Genomic DNA, 22,089 nt, shown 5'->3' with positions numbered 1-22,089 from the left:
ATTTTCCCCCATTTTGTGACCTTTCTTGCCACAGTTAAGTGAATCACTACAGTTGTTAAGTTGGTAACACGGTTGTTAAGTCAATCTGGTTTTCCCATCGATTTTTGTCAGAGCCTGCACAGTCTTATTGCACTGAGATAACCCAGGTGTGAACACAGTAAACAGTGGTCTATATTAAATGGTGGTTTGTATCACAATATCTACAATATCATACACCAGGAACAATATACATACACATGTTAATACAGCAGTCTCCAACAGACAGCAGTTACAGCAGGAAACAGAAGAGAGAGCACACATTTGCGAAGCCTTCCCTTTTATACAAAGCTCTTAAAGGGACACAGACCCAGCTGGCTCTTAAAGAGACATAGACCCTGCTGAGTCATTCCCAAGATTACATCATTACATCAGCTGATTAGCTTCTAAATCAGGGGTGTCAAACTTCCGGCCCACAGGCTGGATGCGTCATGCCGAAACAGCGCCCCCCCATTGCCGGCAATGAAAAAAAGTCACAATATGTCGCGACATGTCATGTGACGTGAGTTTGACACCCCTATTCTAAATCATTACCTTGACAATTTTGTCAAGGTGGCAAAAAGAGATCACATGATCCCAGGACACTGTACGGTCACTAAATGAACTGTTGTAAGTCGAGGACTGCCAGTCTGGCTTTCTTATCAAATTAGTAGTTCAGCATTTGTGATATTGGGTGTTTTAATTTTTAAATTCTGCACAGTACATAGTTTGAGTTCTGACGAGTTGTGTTCAATTTTATTCCATCGCTATGTTTGAGTGTTTAAATATACTTTTGATCAAATATCATTATTTTCAGTGATCTGTTTTTCAGGATATCCTGAATATTGTTCATACATTTAGCATTAACCATCGTTAAAACAAAAATCATAGTACCTGCTTGCTTTACAGTACTTCTAAAAGTAAAAAATTACATTTAATTAATTATATCCAAATAATTGCCAAATCAGTGTATAGACTGATAATATCTTGCTAAGTTAAGAAAGACTTCTGCTAAAAATCATTGTCCTTTTGAATGTTTAGTGCTGATCAGTAATGACTATCCCCATTAATATTAAATGGAAATTAAATCAGGGCTCCAGCATTTTCTGTTGAATGTCTGCATGATGCACAAATTAGCCTTCAATGCATAATCTGCTGTGACCTCAAAATTGTTATCTCCTGCCACTCTGTCTAGAGTTGGCTGGAGCAGAGTTCATTATTTAAGGCTGATAAAATAAGCAGGTTCCTATGTACTCTCAGAGTATTCTGCCAGAGATCTTAATATGCTGTTTGATGATTACTTGGCTGTACCCACACCTATGGCATCTGCCAGGGAAAGCATGTTGTGTCACCTTTAGAGTATGCCTGAACATTTCTAAAGTAAGACTTTGAGCCCACATTCTATTTCCTAGTATGATGTAAATTGCTTCATATTCTAAGAGGGGAAAAATTAGTCACCTGTTTCTATAGGACCGTCATAAACAGAGTGGAGATGTATATATATTGCTGTACCTTATTCGTAAACATTTGGCAGTACTTACCTATCTCAGCGTTGTTTATAGGGAGTAAAGAGAGTATGATTCAGAATCAGAGGGGGGTATATAGGAGGTCCTTGACTAACGACTGTAACTCAGCCCAAAACATCTGTTACTAAGCAAAACAATTGTTAAGTGAATTTTGCCCCATTTTATGACCTTTCTTGCCACAGGTGTTAAGTGAATCATTACAGTTGTTAAGTTAGTAACATGGTTGTTAAGTGAATCAGGCTTCCCCATTGACTTCGCTGTCAGGAGGTTGCAAAAGGTGATCACATGACCCCAGGACATCGCAACTGTCATAAATATAAGTTAGTTGCAAAGTATCCGAATTTTGATCACATGACCCTGGGAATGCTGCAAAGGTCGTAATTGTGAAAAACAGCTGTAAGTCACTTTTTCCAGTACCCTTGTAACTTTGAACGGTCACTAAATAAACTGTTTGTAAGTCAAGGACTACCTGTACAGGAATAGTTGCAGATATTTATTTATTCTTATTTATTAATCAAATTTATACAGCCGCCCAGCTTGCCAAAGGGTGACTCAAGGCAGTGCACAACAGTAGATATAAACCACCAATTAAATTTTATTCCAAATGCATCGTTTATTGAGCCCTAAGCAATATTAGTAAAATGATTCTAATATTTTTTTCTCCCATAATCCTGACTTTGCAAGTTGGTACATGAAGGTTGAACTTTTTTTAAGTTGGTGATGCTCAAATTTTGTGCTGCTAGAAAATTCTGCATCAAAGAGGAAGGAAAATCATTTTAAAAAATGTTGGAGTGGAGCCAATCCCCCAAATATGTATCACAGGAGCCTTTGTTGCCTGAGCTTTTGAAAAATATGTATTTTTTTAAAAAAAACTCAGTTATGTAACATTATTCATGGTGCCAGCATCCCACGATAGTATAAAGAATGGGATTGATTGCATAGGAGGGTGGAGACAAATGTACTCAAAAATTAAAGTGAGTCAGCTTGGAAAAACTAATGCAATGACAGCCTAAAACATGGAGAGAAAGAACACTTTTCTTCAATTATATTCTTTTGGGTCATGAGATGATTACTTATTAACTGTCAAGGAGGGCAGCTTCTCAAGTGGGCAAGACAACCTATACATTTGTAAACAAAGGCACATGTTCCTCTGATCCTTAGCTTCTGTATCATTAAAGTTTAAACTTACAAGCACAACTTTTCCCTAGTTTGAATTCATTATCACGCTTCACTACCAACTTGCCCCCACCCCACCCCGACCCCTTAGGTAAATTGGATGCAGAAATTGTGTAGCATCTCTGGTGTGGTTGGACTCCAAAATTACATTGGTTTGATGTCCTTAAAGCAGTTTGACATGTTCAGTCAACAACCTGTAATTGAATTCTTTTGTCACATGCTCCAAACAATGAAAAAGTTATTAAGGGTTATTTTCCAAATTGAGAAGATGAAAGAGATGCTAACAAAGAGGGAACAAAAAAGTGGTTAATCATATATTAATGTTTTGTGTGCGTGAAACATCTTACTGCACTGTACCAACGTTAGTTGAATTAATATCCAGTAAAATATAGTTCTTGATTTTTGAAACTTGCATAACTTTTAAAGGAATAAAATCCGTTGGGTCACCAATGATACTGTAAAGCAGTAAACTTTGGAGAAAGTTCCATATCTCTTCTTCCCCTCTCCCCACCCTGCCGCCACTTTATCTTGAGCAGTAACTCACTCTCTTTTTTTAAAAAAGTTTTTGTTTTCCATTTTTCATTATACTCATACAAAATACAAGAGACTGTCACTGTCTACAGCAGGGGTCTTCAAACTTGGCCCTTTTATGACTTGTGGACTTCAACTCCCAGAATTCCTCACCCAGCCAGGGCTGGCTGAGGAATTCTCGGAGTTGAAGTCCACAAGTCATAAAAGGGCCAGGTTTGAAGACCCCCGGTCTACAGGACAGACAGGCCACTCTAAAATGGGTATCTTCCATCTGTTCATTCTGGAGGCAGTGCTTAGACCAGTGGTTCTCAACCTGTGGGTCGGGACCCCATTTGGGGTCGAACGACCATTTCATGGGGGTCGCCAAACAAGGCTGTCCGCCATTTTTTCCCCCTTTTCTTTGGCCACGCCCCTGGCACCCAGTGATGTATAAGTGGTTGGGGGTCACCACAACATGGGGAACTGTATTATGGGGTCGCGGCATTAGAAAGGTTGAGAACCACTGGCTTAGACATTTTTCTAGTCAATTTCCTGACTGAAGGAAGAGTCCCTCCCCAATTGTGGCCCTGCCTTACTCCAGAACACATGTACCTCCATGTGGCCAGAACACCAACTTAAGAGCAGCTAATCTTCCTTACTTTTATTCATTTATTTATTAGAATTTTGTTTCACCTAACTAATACTCCTTCCTCCTTCCTCCTTCCTCATCCTATATGCCTATATGCCTCACAACAACTCTGTGAGGTGAGTTGGGCGAGAGAAAGTGACTGGCCCAAAGTGATCCGGCCAGGTTTTATGGACTAGAACTCACTGTCTCCTGGTTTCTAGGCAAGCACCTTAACCAGTACACAACTCACTTCCTTGTCCATGAATGTGTGCATGCATGTGTGTGTGTTTAGCAAGCTGGCTTACTAGACCACAAATGACTTTATAGTGAACCAGCTCAGAGACTGCAATTTCTTGTCTGTTGACCCATCAGAGGATTTCTCTGATGGCTGGAATCCAATATCAGCACAGCTGTGTACCGTGTCTTCTCTGTGTCACATCCGCTCAAGGAAATACTGATAATCTTGTAGCTGCTAAGCTATCAATTATAGCAGCTTGTTTGCAGCCTGATCAGCATTCTTGAGATGGCCTGAATGCCCAAGAGATGTTCTGCTGCAGCCTTTGCTGCACAGTTAGACCTCACCTCCCAAGAACAACTTCATATGAAACACTAGCCCACCCACCCCCTACCCCAGAGAGGAAAAGGATGGGAATCATGATCTCAGGACTCTCCAGCTGGTACTGTCATGGAGAGAGGAGTGAGTAAGGGGGCAAAGAGGAGCAGCACCAATCCCTACCAAACCTCTACAATTACAGATTGTAACCCTAACCCCTAATAATTGTAGAAGATAGGTACCAGCTGACACCATTGTAGAGAAAGATCAGTTCTAAATCCGGGGTGTCGAACTGCCAGCCCGGGGTGTCGAACTTCCGCGCCCACCCCAGCTCCAGCAATGTGAAAAAAGTTGCGATATGTCGCGACACATCATGTGATGCAGTGAATTTGACACCCGTGTTCTAAATGAAAAATGGATTTAGAATCTCCTTAGTTGGCAAACATTTCAGACAATAAACATGAGAACCAATCCAAATACCTGAAGAGGAAAGGTGTTATTCCTCAATGAGAAAGATGACCAACAGTCACTGAACCATCCATATTTTTTCCAGAAGTCATACTTCCTAGAACTATTAAGGAAAGCTTGGACAGGACCCTAGGCAGAAAGATCTAGAACTATCTAACCCTTTGAAGGTTCTGATGGACCCACTAGCTATAAGATGATCCCAGCAACTAGTGGCACCACATATGCTTCCCATTGAGGTGGCGCAGCAGTTAGAGTGCAGTACTGCAGGCCACTTTAGCTGACTATGTTCAGCAGGTCAGCGGTTCAAATCTCACCGGCTCAAGGTTGACTCAGCCTTCCATCCTTCTGGGATAGGTAAAATGAGGACCCAGATTGTTGGGGGCAATGTAAATATATATATACATTGCTTACTGATGTACACCGCTTAGAGAGTGCTTGCACTTAAAGCAGTATATAAGCCTCATAAATAAATAAATAAATAAATAAATAAATAAACATCCTCAAATCCAAGGACAATAATTTGAATTTTTTGTTGTTGTTGTTTTTGTTTTGCTGTTAAGAATTATACTTTCCCTGGCATGCGATAGAAGGAATAAAAAGAGGAGTAAAAATGGACATGGTGTCTTATAGTCAGTTACTTAGATGGGATGGGCAAAACTGGCAGTTAAGATTACGGGAAGATTTAGCGCAAGAAAATATTATTTATTCTTGGTTTCAATATAGGCAACTAGTAGATAAATGGAAGGTGGATTGTAAATTGGGTTTTCTTAGAGAAGATGGAAATCTTATTAAGCAAGTCAAGGATCAAAGACAAACCCATATCAAGAGAATTTATGGGGTATTAGTTGAAATGGACTCAGAAACGGAATTAATTAAAGATTGTATGATTAGATGGGCGCAGAATTTTGGTGTCCCAGTCTCATTGGACATTTGGGAAACCATTTGGGTGAGAAATGTCAAATTTACACAAGCACAGAACCTTAGGGAGAATTTTTATAAAATGTTTTATAGATGGCACCTTGATCCACAAAAAATGTCTCTTATGTACCCTGACGTGCAACCCAAATGTTGGAGATGTGGTTATAAGGATGCTTCCTATTATCATATTTGGTGGTCATGCAGAGAGATAAAAGCATTTTGGATCAAAATATGGTGGAATATCCAGAGAATTTTTAGAAGGAGGGTAAAATTTACTCCGCAATTATTTTTGTTAGGCATTGTTACAGATTGTGATACAAAGGAGGTTGTATTGATGTTAAATTTGATTACAGCCGCTAGGCTGTTAGTAGGACAATATTGGAAGAAGGAATCTTTGCCTACATTGCAGGAATGGTTTCTTAAAGTAGCTTATCTGGCGGAAATGGCAAAGATTTCGGCTTTCTTAAAGCAACAAACGCAAGAGAAGTTCCTTGCTGTTTGGGACAAATGGATAAAATTTATACAATTTAGATTGGGTATACAAAAATATCACATAGCTTTTTTATAAGTTTTATTTTTATATATATATATAGATATTTTATATATATATATATATAAATATAAATTTTTTAATTTAATTTTTTATTTTTATTTCTTAATTTTTAATTAAGCCTATATTCTGCTCTGGGAAGCTCAGGGGGGGGGGAAGGGAGGGTTTTTGTGAGGGGTGGGGGATGGGTTTTTTTTTTTATATATATGTAATGTTTAGTTTCTTTTTTGTATATGTTGCCTTTTGTTTTGTATTGTTTTTGTCTTTTTGTAAAATTTATAAAACTTTCAATTAAAAAAAAAAAAAAGAATTATACTTTCCCTCAGACTTTCTTAGAGTTTCTCAAGAACCCTTAGAGGACACTTCTGTGGGAACACACTAGTTCTGGGGCCCATAATGAGTAAAGTCATGGAAAATATCTCAAAGCATCCAGAAGACAGGCAGGGATTCCACAGTGCAAAACACCACAACCTATATCCTAGCCATAAGGATTTCCTCAGAATATGCACATTTGCTAGAACATTTGTTCTGTGGGCCCAAGGGTGGAATCAATTCATTCCTCCTGAACACAAAGAGAATTCAGATAGGACATGAATAAACTGTCCCAGTCTGTTACCCCATGAATGCTAGTCTAGACAACGTATGTCCTAAAGGAGAAGCATGATAGCTAGCTAGGAGGCAACTTTGAATGGAAAAATGCAATATGGACTCTCTCAAAACTGGTCCAAGCCAAATTGGATTTTCCTGGTATATATATTTCCAAGAGATTAATTCTTTGAAAGGTAAATAGCCCAACCAAAGAATCTCCAAGATTACTCCCATCAACACTGACAGGGCAAACCAGTAGAATATAAACTGGGAACAAACCCCATTCCTTACTAGCACTGACGATGTTCCTTACTTTGGAAATGAAACGTCTGCAAGAAAACAACCAGTTTCAGAGAGAACAATTTGAAAGTTCTGCTTATCAAACAGTAAAGGAGCTTGTGCCTGAGTAAACTCATTTTTCCTGGGTTAAAAGAGAAACCCAACAAATCTCCATGTTCTGTTTTAGGTTTTCCAAGACTACTTAGAATCTGGTGGAGTTGTGGACTATGTGAAAAGTTGCTGCAGTTAACATACTTCTGTCTAAAACAAGATTGCATAAGTCTAAAGCGCTGGGTGTGCCTACCAAATCTTTCCAAGTTTGAGGCTAATTTGAATATGATGTACAGAAGGGTTTATTATATATCTACACACAGTAATCTTTATCTATCTGTCTGTCTGTCTGTCTGTCTATCTATCTATCTATCTATCTATCTATCTATCTATCTATCTATCTATCTATATCTATTCTACCTACCTACCTACCTTTCTATCTAAACAACAACCCTGTGAAGTGGGTTGGGCTGAGAGAGTGACTGACCCAGAGTCACCAATCAACTTTAGTTGCTGAAGCTCATAGTCTCCTATTTTCTAGCCTGGTGTCTTAACCACTAGGCCAGGGGTAGGCAACCTTGGCTCTTTTATGACTCGTGGACTTCAACTCCCAGAATTCCTGAGTCAGCATGGCTCAGCATGGAAACCTCTCCCTTTCCCCTCAGCATGGCTGGCTCAGGAATTCTGGGAGTTGAAGTCCACGAGTCATAAAAGAGACAAGGTTGCCTACCCCTGCACTAGGCCAAACTGGCTTTCCTGGGTTTTTAGCTTCATGTAATCCTCAAAACATAATATTTGAGTCATCTGGTCCAGTTTGCTGACACAAGACGCTTGCATCTCCAGCTTTCCTCACTGATGTTCAATGAACCCATGAAGCACCTCCAATGAGCAAGTTAAATGTATTTGAATAAATGTGGCATAAATTAAGTTTAAATTTAATCAGATTTACTATTTTCTCCACTGCCATATTTGCTTGCAACAAAATACATCTTTTCTTTCAAGGTCCAAGTGAATCTTGATTCCTTTCCCTCCCATTGCATTAAAGATGGCTCTGATCCAGTATAATATCCGGACACGTTTTGTTTACTTGTTTATACCTGTATAAAGGACAAGTCCTACACTTAACAGCCTATATTATCAGCTGCCATCAGATCCAGCAACTCTGCTCTTTCTCCCTCTCTTGTCAACAGGACATGATGTGTCATATTGTCATATCCTGTGCTTCACCCCTAGTCACCAGGTCAAAGTAGGGAAAGACATATGCATGAGATTGTTCATAATTTTACAATGTAAGGAAAAGTTGAGAACTTTAATGCTTAGCTGACAGAAGTTCTCTTTTCTCTGTACTTCTGCATAAAGGTGCAGCTTAATTTCTGAATAACATGGATGGAGCTGTAACTCAGCAATAAAGCATGTCCTTTGTATCTGAAATGTTCTTGGTTTAAATCCTGGTTGTGCATCTTGCTGGAAAATCTGAGTCAAGTCATTGGTTTATTTACTAACAGTGCTTCTCTAGACCAGGTTTTGGCATCACTTGTAATATATGGCGAGATACCTAGAATTGAACCAAGAGCACAAACAATTATCCCATTTGAACCAAAGTTTTGAACCTTTGTCTCCCTCGAAAAGCTAGCTCAAATCTGCCCTTTCACGAGGCTGCTAAAGGTTCATGACATTTCAGCAGATTTGTGCTTATAAGTCCTCTTGAGAGTCAAACATTCTCAGCCAAGATTTTGTGATTGTGTGGCTTTTTTATTTAAAAAGGTGAGGTGTTATGGGAATCTCTTCAGTTCTGACCGTGTTCTGGGATTCTTGGTTGTTGCATTGCCTTTGAGTAAATTATTGAGGTCACTTGAACCTCAGGTTACAGACTCTTAAAATGAAATTGTGTGTGTTTTACTTCTAATGTAAATATCTGTGTTGAGATACCACAGGAGAAGAAAGAGCCAAATAGGCTGTTCTATATTCTTTTCCCAATTGGCACAGTTTTGAATATTTAAATGTGTTTCCAGAAAAGCCTAGATAAATTGAGTTTGCTAGTCTACCTCCTAGGAAAAGAAGAAATAGCTTTAATATGTGAATCCTGAGTCAATACTCATGCATTCTTGAGGGCTGAGGGTAGATCTTTTTTAAAACCCAGCTGCTTTTTTTTCAAGATCAGTTTTGACTTTTTTTTTTTTTAAATCTGAGACATAGAAATATTTGGGGGAATCAGACTCGGGCAAATGTGCTTTTGTTGTTTATGTTTTTATTTTTTATTTATTTAAGAAAATTTATATGGCCGCCAAGTCACTCTCAATGACTTAGGGCAACATAGAAAGAGAAAACCTAATATAAAAACACTAAAAAGCAATAACCTCCCACCTCCCTGATCAACAATCAAATGAGGCAATTGGTGGGCTCCATACCACTTTGGGGTCCCAGATCTGTTGGCAAAGCCAAGCCTTCAAGGCCCTGTGAAAGATGTCAAAATGGAGGTCATTGTTCTCTATTCCAGGAGTCTTCAAACTTGGCTCTTTTCTGACTTGCGGACTTCAACTCCCAGAATTCTTCAGCCAGGTACGCTGGCTGGGGAATTCTGGGAGTTGAAGTCCACAAGTCAGAAAAGGGCCAAGTTTGAAGACCCCTGCCCTATTCTAGAATTGTTCCTTCTAGAATTCTTCCTTGAGCAGGGGCCTGGACTAGAAGACCTCCAAGGTCCCTTCCAGCTCTATTCTATTCTAAGTACCATGTTATTATAAATCAGTGCAGAAAAACAGAGAAGGCAAGGAATGACTAAAAAAGATGACTAAATAAAAGTCATCAAATGTAGTTTAAGGTGCAACACAGCAGTCGTAAATAAAAGCAGTATCTGCCTGTTGAAATCAGCGGGTATACAGACATTCTTCCTGAAATAAGGATAATACTCCAGACTCTAAAATGTTAACAATTATACTTTCTGAACTTAAAAGAACAGTATTTAAAAGAAAATCTGTTCCAGGAGTTCTGATTTAATTGTCATCCTACTTTTTTACTGGTTTAGTTCAAGTGTGTAATGAACTCCTGACCTACTTATTTGCAGATGACTAATAATTTTCTTTGGATAAGTTCATAAGGGAGGCAGGCATCTGTCAATTTTGCAATCCTTTTTTCATTGATTTGGAAGATTGCAACTCTGTGATTCTCTAGTCATAAAATATAGACAGTGGGTGGGGATGGTTGGTCTGAAAGGCCTTGCAGGGTGTGTGCTTTTGAATCAAAGCTAGTTTAGAAGCATACATTTCTGCCACATATGAAGGCAAATATATGCGTCCCAGAATAATGTTGCAGGATCCAGTCTGGATTCGTCACCAGGATCAGAGGTTTAGTTTTCCGAGCTTTCGGACTTGTGCTGGTGCTCATCCTCAGGGGACCTCTTTATGTGTGCACTGGACCATTCTGTGCATAGTTTTTCCCCGAGGATGGGCTCCAGCATGAGTCTGGAAGCTCATGGTGACTGACCCAGATTGGATCTTCCAGATTTCTCCGTTCAAAATTTTACATTAATAAACCTCAACTTGGCAACCGATTAAAATTGTATGTTTTTCTTTACTTTGCAGCTTCATTTAGTTTCATTTTATCATGGAAAGTTTAGAAGAGGCAATAGCTGGGAAGCTATGATATAAGCTTCATTAGGGAATTGTTGCCTTTCTGATTCAATTAAATCTAGTGTTCTCTATAGATTAAACTATATAGTGGCCCTATCCACATATCTTTACAAATGTTTTCTCAAGCATTTCCATGCCAAAATAATTTCTTAACTGAGATAATACATTTCCTTCCCTTATTTTTAAAGCCATTTTAAATACAAATTTGAGATTGGATTTCTCTCATTTGTATTGTAAGATTCTTATTTGGTAAACAAAGATGTCATTTGCCATAATCTCTCTCAGAGATTTAGATACGAAATTACAATTGCTACTAGTTATAAACTAACAAATACTGACTTTCATTTGTAATTTTACCTAGTGGTATATATGCCAAGTTACAGTTATGGCCAATTAATTAATTCACTTCTTAATCAAATCTCATGGAATTGGCAAAGGTGTTTGGATAAGTACAGAAATGTAAGCATGCTGCAAAGTTTCTAATAAGAGGCTATTCCTCTTATTACAGTTATTACTCTGAGGCATTGGAAACCTAAATGAAACCTGAGCTTCCAGTTAGTTCAGACAAAATGGAAAATTATGCAGTTTCTCTTTTCTTCTCTCTTCATTCTTCTGTAGACATAGGAAATGTGAAACTTTATTGTATGGTAAAAAAATAAATTGCAATTTCCGGCTAAATAGACAAATACAGTCAGGATCAGATTATTATTTCCAGTCTTCAGTTTTAACAGGAACATCTGGTGGGGTGGGGGTGAGGTTAAAAAAAATAAAAGATCTATCTTATATGCCAACTATCTTGCCTGGAGGCGACTCAAGGCAATTTACAAACATTTAAACAACAACATGAAACATTCAAAATTTAAAAAATAAATAGAAATATTAAAATTGACAAAGATGGAGAAGGTAGCCAGATAGACAGTTGGAGGAAGTTGGACCTTGTCTTAAATCTGTTAACCAACCATCTCCAGAATGACGTGCTTCAAATTGGGGTGCCAGGCTAGTTGGGGGTGAGGAACTTCAATTATAAAATTGTGATCACCCTCTTGACTTGTTGACCACCCCCTGCAGAAACTCCTAGTTAATCTATAACTGATTTCAATAAATCATACTTCCCTTCTTATCAGATATTATAGAAAGGAAAAAAAGTACGTGGATGCCAGCCTATGGATTAGAATAAACATGTCTAACTCGCGACGTGACATCACGCAACATATCGGAACTTTTTCCCCATTGCCAGCAATGGGGTGGGTGCGGTTTTGTCGTGACTCATCCAGCCCACGGGCCGGCAGTTTGACATCCCTGGATTAGAATGACAAATTAGCAATAGTCCAATTCGCACATAACACTAAGCATTATATTAAACCAAAAGCAAACAAATCATATTTTTCCTTGGTCTTTTGCCCCAGAGTTATGATTTTGCACAATTTTGGAATCTGGCTTCTGGGATTCCATAAATAGAGTATTAAAAGGCGTAGAGAAAATAATTGTTTAATGTCCAAATCTTAGCATTCATGTGAAAGAATAAACTACTAGAAAAAATGAGTTCCCTTTAAAGATTTCTGTGATATTTAATACCCTATCATTTCTAGATCTCGCAGTTTTTATAATGGATAGATGGCTTGGGAAAAAGCTGCAGATAAGCTTTCAGTGCTTGACCTGTTTTTGATTAGATGGAAAATTCCTTCCTTTCATTCTTTTTCGATAAAACCTGATGACTAGCTCGTTCTGGATACACCGAGGCTTGTGCAATAAAGAAAAGTAAATGTTCAAGTTCTATCTTAAAATATTGCCATGCAGAGCAAATTCCAATATTGGAGAGATAAAGGTTTGCTTAGTATAACAAATTTGGCAATAAAGGTGCTTACATTTTAAGAATGTACATGCTTTAATGGATATCAGGGAAAAAGACAAGAAAGCAAACTGGCCCATCTAATTTCATATTATTGTAGAAGATGATACTTGTTAGTTTAATAAAGTGACCTTTCATCTCCAGTCTTAATCTATGTTGATATAATTCTGAGTGATAACTTCAGTGGTTGCGGATGGGTAGGAAGGTCTGTCTTTCAAGGCCAGAAAATTATTTTATAAACCAGACTTTATTGATATTTGGTGAAAATATAAATCATTAGCGGGGCCTTCCTTGTCATCAGCAGTACAAATCAGTATAAATTAAAATGTGCTTTTTTGGCATTGTTAATTACATTCAAAGTACATACCGTTGTAAAAATGAAAACTAGTAAGAAAGAAAAACATAGGACATATATTCACAGATACACACACAGCCATATGAATACAGATATATTCAAGAAATGTTAGCTATATATTATTTTAATTAATGATAGCTGACCATTGAGCACATTTTTGAGATTAAAGTATTACTGTATTATCTTTGTGCACTGTAAATGTATGGGAATCTATGGCTATAAGTGTGGTTTTCAGCCATGCTACTTCAGGATCCTAAAAGTGACATGTTCTCACATTCTCTCTAAATGATCATTAGGTAGGACTATTATTTAAATGAGGTGCCACTAGGAAATATCAGGGGTGTAGATTAAAATGAACAACTGCAAAGACATTCAGAAAGAAGCCTGGCAGATCACTTTTGTATTGTTGCCAATAACATGTCTATGTTTTCACCAGGAATCTTTATCATGAGGTGGGGAACAATATCCCTTTTTTTGACTGATGGACTTCAACTCCCAGAATGCCTGAGCCAGCATTGCTGGCTCAGGCATTCTGGGAGTTGAAGTCCATCAATCAGAAAAAGGGATATTGTTCCCTACCCCCGCTTTACCCTTATATCTTTTAAAATTAATTCCCAACATCTTTTCATACTCATAGGTCACTACCAAGCATAAATATTGCAAAAAGACATGCAGCTGATCCTCAAATTAGGACTAGTCACTTAGTGATAATTCAACATTACGAATTACTTAGAACTACTTAGAATCAGTTTGGAAGTTCTGACAGTTCCCCCATCAAGTGATCCCATTTTGGGTGCTTGGGTGCCTTTGTGGCTGTTTGCAGAATCTCACCGTCACATAACTGCAATTTTTTGGCATTTTTTGCTGGAAGCTTGAGTTTACGTGTGGTTTCCAGGAACAAGATGCCCATTGAGTATAATGGATTTATGTAATTACTGCAGTGTTTGCTTAACAACAGTTGCATTTGCTGAATAACTGTGGCAAAAAGGTCATAAAATCAATCAGGGCCACCTGGTAACCGGCTTAATGACCACCATGACTTACAGCCATAATTCCAGTATCAATTATGGTCGTAAATCGAGGACTACCTGAATGTTAGGAGATTAAACAATATGAAAATATGAACAGTTTCTAAGCTTCATAGAGCTCTCTCAAATTCAAGAGGGCATCTAGGATGTTGGTTCTAGTGGAGAAAACCCATTTTTTTTTTCCTCCTTTAAAACATGGGGATCTTAATTTTTCTAGGAATGCATGTAGACCAGGGGTCTTCAAACTTGGCCCTTTTATGACTCGTGGACTTCAACTCCCATAATTCCTCAGCCAGCATGCCTGGCTGAGGAATTCTGGGAGTTGATCCACAAATCATAAAAGGGCCAAGTTTGAAGACCCCTGTGTAGACCTACAAGACCTCACTAGCAGATTTTAAATTGAGGATGCATGCAGCAGCTCTCTCAAGCAAATGTAGCAACTGCTAAGATTCTGTGCAGATGCAGAAATAACAATTGACTCACTGGATTTTCAGTGTCTTCTGAGGCATAATATGGTTGGAGATCAGTTGAATGATTTATCTGTACCAGGATGTGTGTCTTCTGGCAGGAATATTTTGTTTAGTGGTATATGTGACTCTATTGTCAGGAATTACTTATTAAGTTATTGTTGGATAAATCATAGCTAAACAAAACACCCTGACTTAGACTTAAGAAGAAAATGATTTACTGAAAGGGATAGCTAAAAGCAAGCTTTTACACGTTTCCTATATTTATCAAATGGCAAATGTAAGTAAACCTTGACTTATGACCTCAATTGAGGCCAAAATTTCTGTTGACAAGTGAGACATTTGTTAAGAGAATTTTGCCCCATTTTACAATCTTTCTTGCCACAGTTAAGCGAATCGCTGCAGTTGTTAAGTTAGTAACATGGCTGTTAAGTGAATCTGGCTTCCCCATTGACTTTGTGTGTCAGAAGTTCGCAAAAGCTGATCACGTGACCACAGGACACCGCAACCGTTATAAATATGAGTCAGTTGCCAAGCATCTGAATTTTGATCACCTAACCATGGTGATGCTGCAATGGTTGTTAATGTGAAATACAGTCATAAGTCACTTTTTTCAATGCCGTTGTAACTTTGAACAGTCACTATACGAACTATTGTTAGTCAAGGATTACCTGTACAAGGCTGTTGTTTTTTTTCATGTTGTTGGCAAACAAAGAATCTAAACGTATACTAGAAATCTCTTGTTCAGATGTTGAAATCATTTCACAAAGGACAATAGAGTGACTTTGATGTAGTACAGTGATGGCGAACTTATGGCACGCGTGCCAGAGGCGACACTCAGAGCCCTCTCTGTGGGCACACCTGCTGCCGCCGCCAGCTCACACAGGTCCATCAGGCCACCGCTGGTGCCCGGAGCGGCAGCCTCACTCAGCACAAAGGAGGTAAAGCAGCTGGCTAGCAAGCTCAAGTAAAGGTGGTAGAGCACGCCCCCATGTGCTCGATGGCCTCTGTGTGCGGGGACTGATGATGTCAGGCAGCAGCCGCCTCTGCCTCACCTTGCCCCGCAGCAATGGCACCCCCACCGTACCCCCTGCCTCTCCCCACAGGATGAGCCTCCTGCCCACCACCCACCCAGCAGAGACCCTCTGGATCTCCCCCAATCCTGCCCAGTCCCCACAGGCGTCCTCCCCACGAGCAACATCAAGGTGGCCACGCCCACCCCGGCCATGCCCACTCAGTCTGCTGTGACCACCACAGCCAGCCCACCCAGTGGGCCACACACACCCGTCCCCCCTGAGGGCACCACAATGCTGATGCAGCCCTGGCACTTTGCGATAAATAAGTGGGTTTTGGGTTGCGGTTTGGGCACTCGGTCTCTAAAAGGTTCGCCATCACTGGTGTAGTAGTTAAGGTGCTGGCTAGAAACCAGGAGACTGAATTTTAGTTCCCCATAGGCATGAAAGCAAATTGGGTGACTTTGGGCCAGTCACTCTCTCAACCCAACCCACCTCACAAGATTGTTGTTGTGGGGAAAATAGGAGGAAGGAGTAAAGTGTTAGCCTTGAGTTCCTTATGAAGTATTAAAAGTGGCATAAAAATTAATAAATATATAAAAGTTATTTGGCCTATTAACAGTGTCTGGTTTTGGGCCCATGTGTGTGTTCAAGAAATTTACAACTTTTGAATGTGATTTTTAAAATATTATTAGATTTTTAGCTTGTGAAAAACCCAGAAACAATCACAACATTTCCACAGAAAGTTAATGGCAAAGGAAACAGAAGGAGAAATCGTCAGTAATCAAAATGCATAAAATCAACAGGTAATTGAGTGGTTTACTGTAATACGGGTGTGTAGCCGGATTGTATCCTCATGAATTATATTGTTTATTTTATTTTTATTTTTAAAAAAAATTGCCTTTGTCCAGTTCGACAGACCCTCTGCTAGTTTTGGTGCTAGGGGAGAAAAGTTCAAAATGTGGCTTTTCGAGCAAGAACGTCGCAACTCGCCTCTCGGTGAGCGCCGCTTGATACCTCAGCGCAAAGGCGCCGCTTGGAAGAAGGCGAGGACGCGGCTGTATGTGTGGTGCGTGTCCTGATCCCGTCTGCCTCCTCCGGCCTCCCGCTCCTCCCCGCCTATGAATGAGAGCAACGTGCTTGACGTGATGTCAGTTGGCTTATGTGGCAAAGTCCCGCGGCACGGAAAACCTCATCTATGGATGGGAAAACGTGTCGGATGCTCTCCTCCTTCGGCCCAAAACGGCTAACCTACAGCTTTGGACCCGAGCCGAGGTGGTGGTGGTGGTACATTTCCACTTTCTGTCCTCTTTCCCGCCTCACTTCGATCAATCATCATCTCGCGCCTCAGGTTCTCAACGCAGTGTACACCATGCCCTCTTCCCCTTGCATGGCTGCATCCTCCTGGAGGTGGGGGGGGGGGTTGGACTACAGTTACCATAATCCGCTGCCCACAAGGACACGAGCTGCCCATGATTTCGGGAGTGGGACAGAGTGCTTAATGATTTAGACTCCCGGCGGTAAGAACAGGGAGAGCTGGACTTAGATCTCTCTCTTTCTCTCTCTCTCTCTCTCTCTCTCTCACTCACACACACACACACAACCAACCAACCAACCAACCACCAGTCTGTTAAATAGCCCAGGGATGGATCTGGGGAGCCCCCTTTCCCCTCCCCGGCGCCTCCTTGAACTCTCCGAGAAAAGCGAGGCGGCTTAAAGGAAAGGACCGATTGAATAGCAGCGGCCGCCTGGTTTGCGAATCTACCCCGACTATGCCCAGGGAGGGCGGTTTCTGCAGTCCCAACGCCTCCAAAGCGCCTTGAAGGGCGGAGGAAGGAGGCTCGTTCCGCCTGCCTCTCCAGCTCCAGCGCCCCAATCCATTGGCCGGTTTGGCAGGCGGGCGGGATGGTTGAAGAAAAAGTTTCAAGTTACTCGGGGAGCGCAATCGGCTGAACCGGCCGTCCCCGGTTGCGGCTGCTGATTGGCTGCAGGCGGCTGGGGCTGCTGCTGGTGGCGGTGGTTCCTCGGGAACAAAAGGTCAAAGAGGAGCGGAGGGGGGAAGCGCGGCGTCCGCGGCCAGAAAAGGGAAAGCCGTCCGCCGGCTTGGTACCTGGCGCGCATTCCGCGCTCCTGTGCAGACAGCCGCCCCGTCCAGGCTTGGCCAGGCTTTGCGCGCCGGAAACTGGCAGCTGATCGCGGAGCCCGACCAGGAAGGCGAAGCCAGCTTGCAGGGAAGTGAGAAGCTTGACAGGCGCTTGGCGCCTGCGGGCAAAGGCACTCGTGCCAGGGGTGTGGAGGACCAGCCCGGTCCGCTGCAGAGGCGGAAGGGATCAAAAGCTCCAAGCACCCTCGCTCCGGGTTCACCTTTCCGGCATGGCTTTGGAAATCGTCTCTCTGCAAAGGTAAAAGGGAGCCTTACTTGGGTTTCTGTCTGTTTTGAACAAGTGTGGATGCCAAGCCCTCGCGCCAGGCTGCCTGCAAAATATCGATCTGGTTTTGGACCAAAAAAAAATATACATTTTGTTGGGAGTTCGAGCAGTTAAAAAAAAAAAAAAAGGAACATCCCGCTTGTATTAAAAATATTCTTTATCTTGATGTCACATTGATCTTTGGTCATTGATATGTGATGGTGTAATTGTGTACAATATCCTATACTACTTTATGCTAAATGGAATTGGCTCCTAGACACGATCATATTGGATTGAAGCTGTTGTTACAGGTGTTTTCCTTCTCCTGTTGTTATTTATTGTTTATATTTCCTGTCTCTTTACTGGATTTGTAGAAATACAGGCAATTGGCTTTTCCTATTAATAACTATAAGTGGTATTTATAGAATAACAGAATTGGAAGGGACCTTAGAGGTTTTCTAGTCCAACCCTCTGTTCAGGCAGACCCTACACCATTCCAGACAAGTGGCTGTCCAGTCTCTTCTTAAAAGCCTCCAATGATGGAGCACCCAGAACTTCTGAAAGCAAGCCCTTCCACTGGTTAATTGTTGTCACAGTCAAAAAAGTTCTTAGTTCTAGGCTGCTATAGGTAGAACTAATGTGTGTTTGTATGAACCTAAGTAAAGAGTTTCATGTTTGGGGAAGAAAAACAGTTTTTACAAGGAGCAGAGAATGCACATTTTCTCCTTTTTTGCTTTTTTCACAAAGGTGCCTATAGGTCTTTTCTCCCTTGCGGTTAGATACAGTTAGATAGAAATAAAGTCTGTTTTAATTAAGCAGTGTTCAGTACACATGTCCAAGAGTGAGATGCAATTTATTGTGATGTAACATTATACTGTAAGCAGAGCAGGCAGCTAGGAACAAGTATTTGCTCTATGAAATATTACTCTGTTGATTTTTCTTGCCAACTGTTTCTTCTCTAAATTGCCTTGAGGTTGTTTGTGGTCATTTAACTTAGGACAATAGTTTCTTCTCTTATGTGTAATTGAAATTGAGAGTAAAAGTTTTACAAAATAGAATACAGTATACTAAACTGTATAAAAGGATAGTTTAAAAAGATAGCTTACAAGTTTGTAAACACATTAATAATTGTTTGAAGTGTTGGCTTGGCTGAATTTCCAAGCATACTTATTAGAATATGTTCCTTTGCCTTATTTAAATATGACATAAAGATTGTAATCTGAAAAAAGAAAGTAACGTAATATTAATATTGCTTCTTACATAATTGTTTGAGCTTTTGAATATTTTGTAAGAAAAAAATATTAAAAATTGCCTGTGTACCTTTCCTTTAGAACAATAAGAAAAAGTCAGGGATTGACCAACAAACCAGATTCTGCTTTGCAATAATCATATTCTCCAAAAAGCTTAATTTTAACTGTATTAATTATAGGCACTGGTTGATTGTTGTTTTTAAATGAATCCTTTGGTTTGGGCAAAACATATCTTTCTTTTTAATTGCTTGACAATCCTGACCAATGCAGACACAGTACCTGTTTATCAGCCTTCATCTGAAAACTTATTTGAAAATATATAAAATAAGTTAGTAGCTTTTCTGTGCTGAGAAATCTTAATTTATCTCTTTTTTTTCTTTTTGGTAGTGAAATGTTTAGCTTAGAGGTCAGTGTGGGAATTCCATATGTTCAAGAAGCAGTCTTCCTGTTTTGTTTCATAAATGGATGTTTCTCTTAAAACAGACTTAAATTAACTTTTAATTTATTATTAACTACTACTTAATTTTGGCATTGACTATATTTGAGCTGAGGGACAGTATGGTGCAGAATTATTCAGATTTCTGTCAGAAATCGATAGCTCTCCCAAGTTTATCTAAATTCTCACAAACTATAGATCTGCTTGTTTTCAGATGAGGTTGATCTTGTAGGTCTTGCCATCCCCTCCCCATTGGTGGTTCTGGATGTTACAGACCATCCAGATCTGAAGCTTTTTGATCTCTGCACTGGTGGAATCTATGATCTAGTGCAGGGGTCCCCAACCTCCCTGTCTGTGTACCAGTACTGGGCCCCGGCATGCAAAGCCCCACAGGATGCAGGCAGCACACAAAAACACGCCCCCTCCGGTCCCTGGAAAAACCTCAAAAGGTTGATCTAGTGGCAGGGGTTTCCAAACTTAGCAACTTTAAAACCTAAGGACATCAACTCCCAGAATTCCTCAGTTGAAGCATGGACCTCAACTCCCTCAGCATGGCTGGCTAAGGAATTCTGGGAGTTGAAGTCCATACTCTTAAAGTTGCCAACTTTGGAAATTTCTGATCTAGTGCCAGGATAGAAGTGTTTCAAAACATAGGTGAAACTTCACCTAATGAAAAATCTGTCCCACAGAAAACTAATTTTCAGGGTTAATTTTTCTGATTTAATTTTTTCCTTGGCAAATCCCATTGGAGTTGAGCGGCTAATGAATTTAAATAGATAAGGGAATTCTTTTGTATGTAGCAGAAAATTTAATCACCCTGTTTGCAGATTGAAATATTGCCTCCCTGAAATCTTCCAGAAGTTTATATTTTATTTTAAGGAACTGATGAGGAAAGGAGTAAGTTATTATGACAAGACAGCCCAGAAAGAGTTCAGCATATGGTTTCTGCTTTTTTTCTTCTTCTGCAGAAAATATTCTTACTCTTATCAAACTTGGCTTGGCCATATCATCAGTGATGCTTTGAAACTCACGGTGGTAAACATAGCATAATTGCTTTTATAATGCTAAGAGATTACTATGTATGAAAGGGAATGTTTGTTGTCATTATTATTAGGTTAGGTCCAATGGTTAATCATTCATTAATACAATATAGTTGAAATATCATGTATTTATTAGATTTTTTATCCTGCCTTTATTACTTTATAAGTAACTCAAGACAGAGAACATACATAATACTCCTTCATCATCCTTCTGTTTACCCCACAACAACAACTCTATAAGATGGGTTGAACTGAGAAAGTAACTGGCACAAAGACACCCAGCTGGCTTTGATGGCTAAAGCAAGATTGGTCTGCATTGTAACCATCACACCAGATTTGCTCTCCAGTTTATTATTGCCTTGTGTAGAGGACAAATAAATTTCCTGAAGGACGTTCCATCCAATGTTTTCGTCTTAACCTCTTATGTCACACTACTGTACAGTCTTCCCCTCCACACCTATACCTTTAAGACAGATCTAGGTAACCCTGATTTCAAAGTGAGGGTTTTTCAGCCAGTTACATATGTCCTTTTCCATTGATTTTTCAACATTTCAGAGATTTTCTGGCATCCCACCATCCTTAGCCAACATGCAAATCACCATGCTACTAGGGTTGGTGGAAGTTGCCATCCATCTATGGGCAGATGACTCACTGAGTCAGCTGAATTGAGGAAAGAAGTAGGATTGAAGACGTGATCTGGTATAAGTTGTTAATGGAAAACATAAATGCAAGCTTTATAAGCTGCTGCCTTCTGGATCCCATCATTTGATATTCCCTATCCACAGCAGATCAAAGCTTTCACATATGCTGGAGGTGGCCTTTGTGGGAGCCCAGAGTGAGTACATTTCTGAAATTTGCCTTACAATTCCCAAATCTTTTCGAGGCAGAAAATGCATAAAAATAGTAGCATATGCCCTGGCTTAGCACATTTTAAAAACACTAGTGCTCTCTCTCTTTGTCTTTTTCTCTCATATTCTCATTCATTCTCTCTCTCTCTCTCTCTCTCTCTCTCTCTCTCTCTCACACACACACACACACACACACACACACACACACACACACGAGAGAGAGAGAGAGAGAGAGAGAAGAGAGAGAGAGAGAGAGAGAGACGAGAGAGAGAGGAGGAGGGAGGGAGGGAGGGAGGGGAGGAGTGAGGGAGGGAGGGAGGGAGGGAGGGAGGGAGGGAGGGAGGGAGGGAGGGGAGACTCTCTTTACCCATGCATGATATGGCTCATACTATTTGAAATCATTGCTTGTCACTAAGCCAAACCAAAATGTTTATCTGTGGCCCGTAATCTTCAAAAGTTTGTTACTTTTTAAGTTTTGTTTCATTGGAATCATTTGGAGCTGAGTCC

The 22,089-nt window shown here is 40.1% G+C and overlaps 1 protein-coding gene across 6 annotated transcripts in view; it reads left to right on the top strand.

Annotated features, from left to right (window-relative positions):
• FAM13A (family with sequence similarity 13 member A) overlaps window positions 1-22,089 on the top strand; it is a 144,349-nt gene that overhangs the window by 63,334 nt on the left and 58,926 nt on the right. Inside the window, exon 1 of one of the 6 annotated variants that reach the window (XM_039353401.1) lies at window positions 17,535-18,002. The exons of 4 other annotated variants lie outside the window; for them this stretch is intronic. In XM_039353401.1, coding sequence (XP_039209335.1) covers window positions 17,974-18,002 — 29 coding nt within the window. In that variant the 5' untranslated portion in view covers window positions 17,535-17,973. Of the gene's footprint in view, window positions 1-17,534; window positions 18,003-22,089 lie in introns of those variants that run through there. One more of the 6 variants, XM_039353402.1, reaches the window with a different exon arrangement.

Source organism: Crotalus tigris, unplaced genomic scaffold, assembly GCF_016545835.1.
Source record: "Crotalus tigris isolate CLP2741 ecotype Arizona unplaced genomic scaffold, ASM1654583v1 scf7180000018518.7366548510:968632, whole genome shotgun sequence".
NCBI lineage: Eukaryota > Metazoa > Chordata > Lepidosauria > Squamata > Viperidae > Crotalus > Crotalus tigris.
Note: the sequence above shows the minus strand (reverse complement) of the source record. Positions and strands in the feature narration are given on the sequence as shown.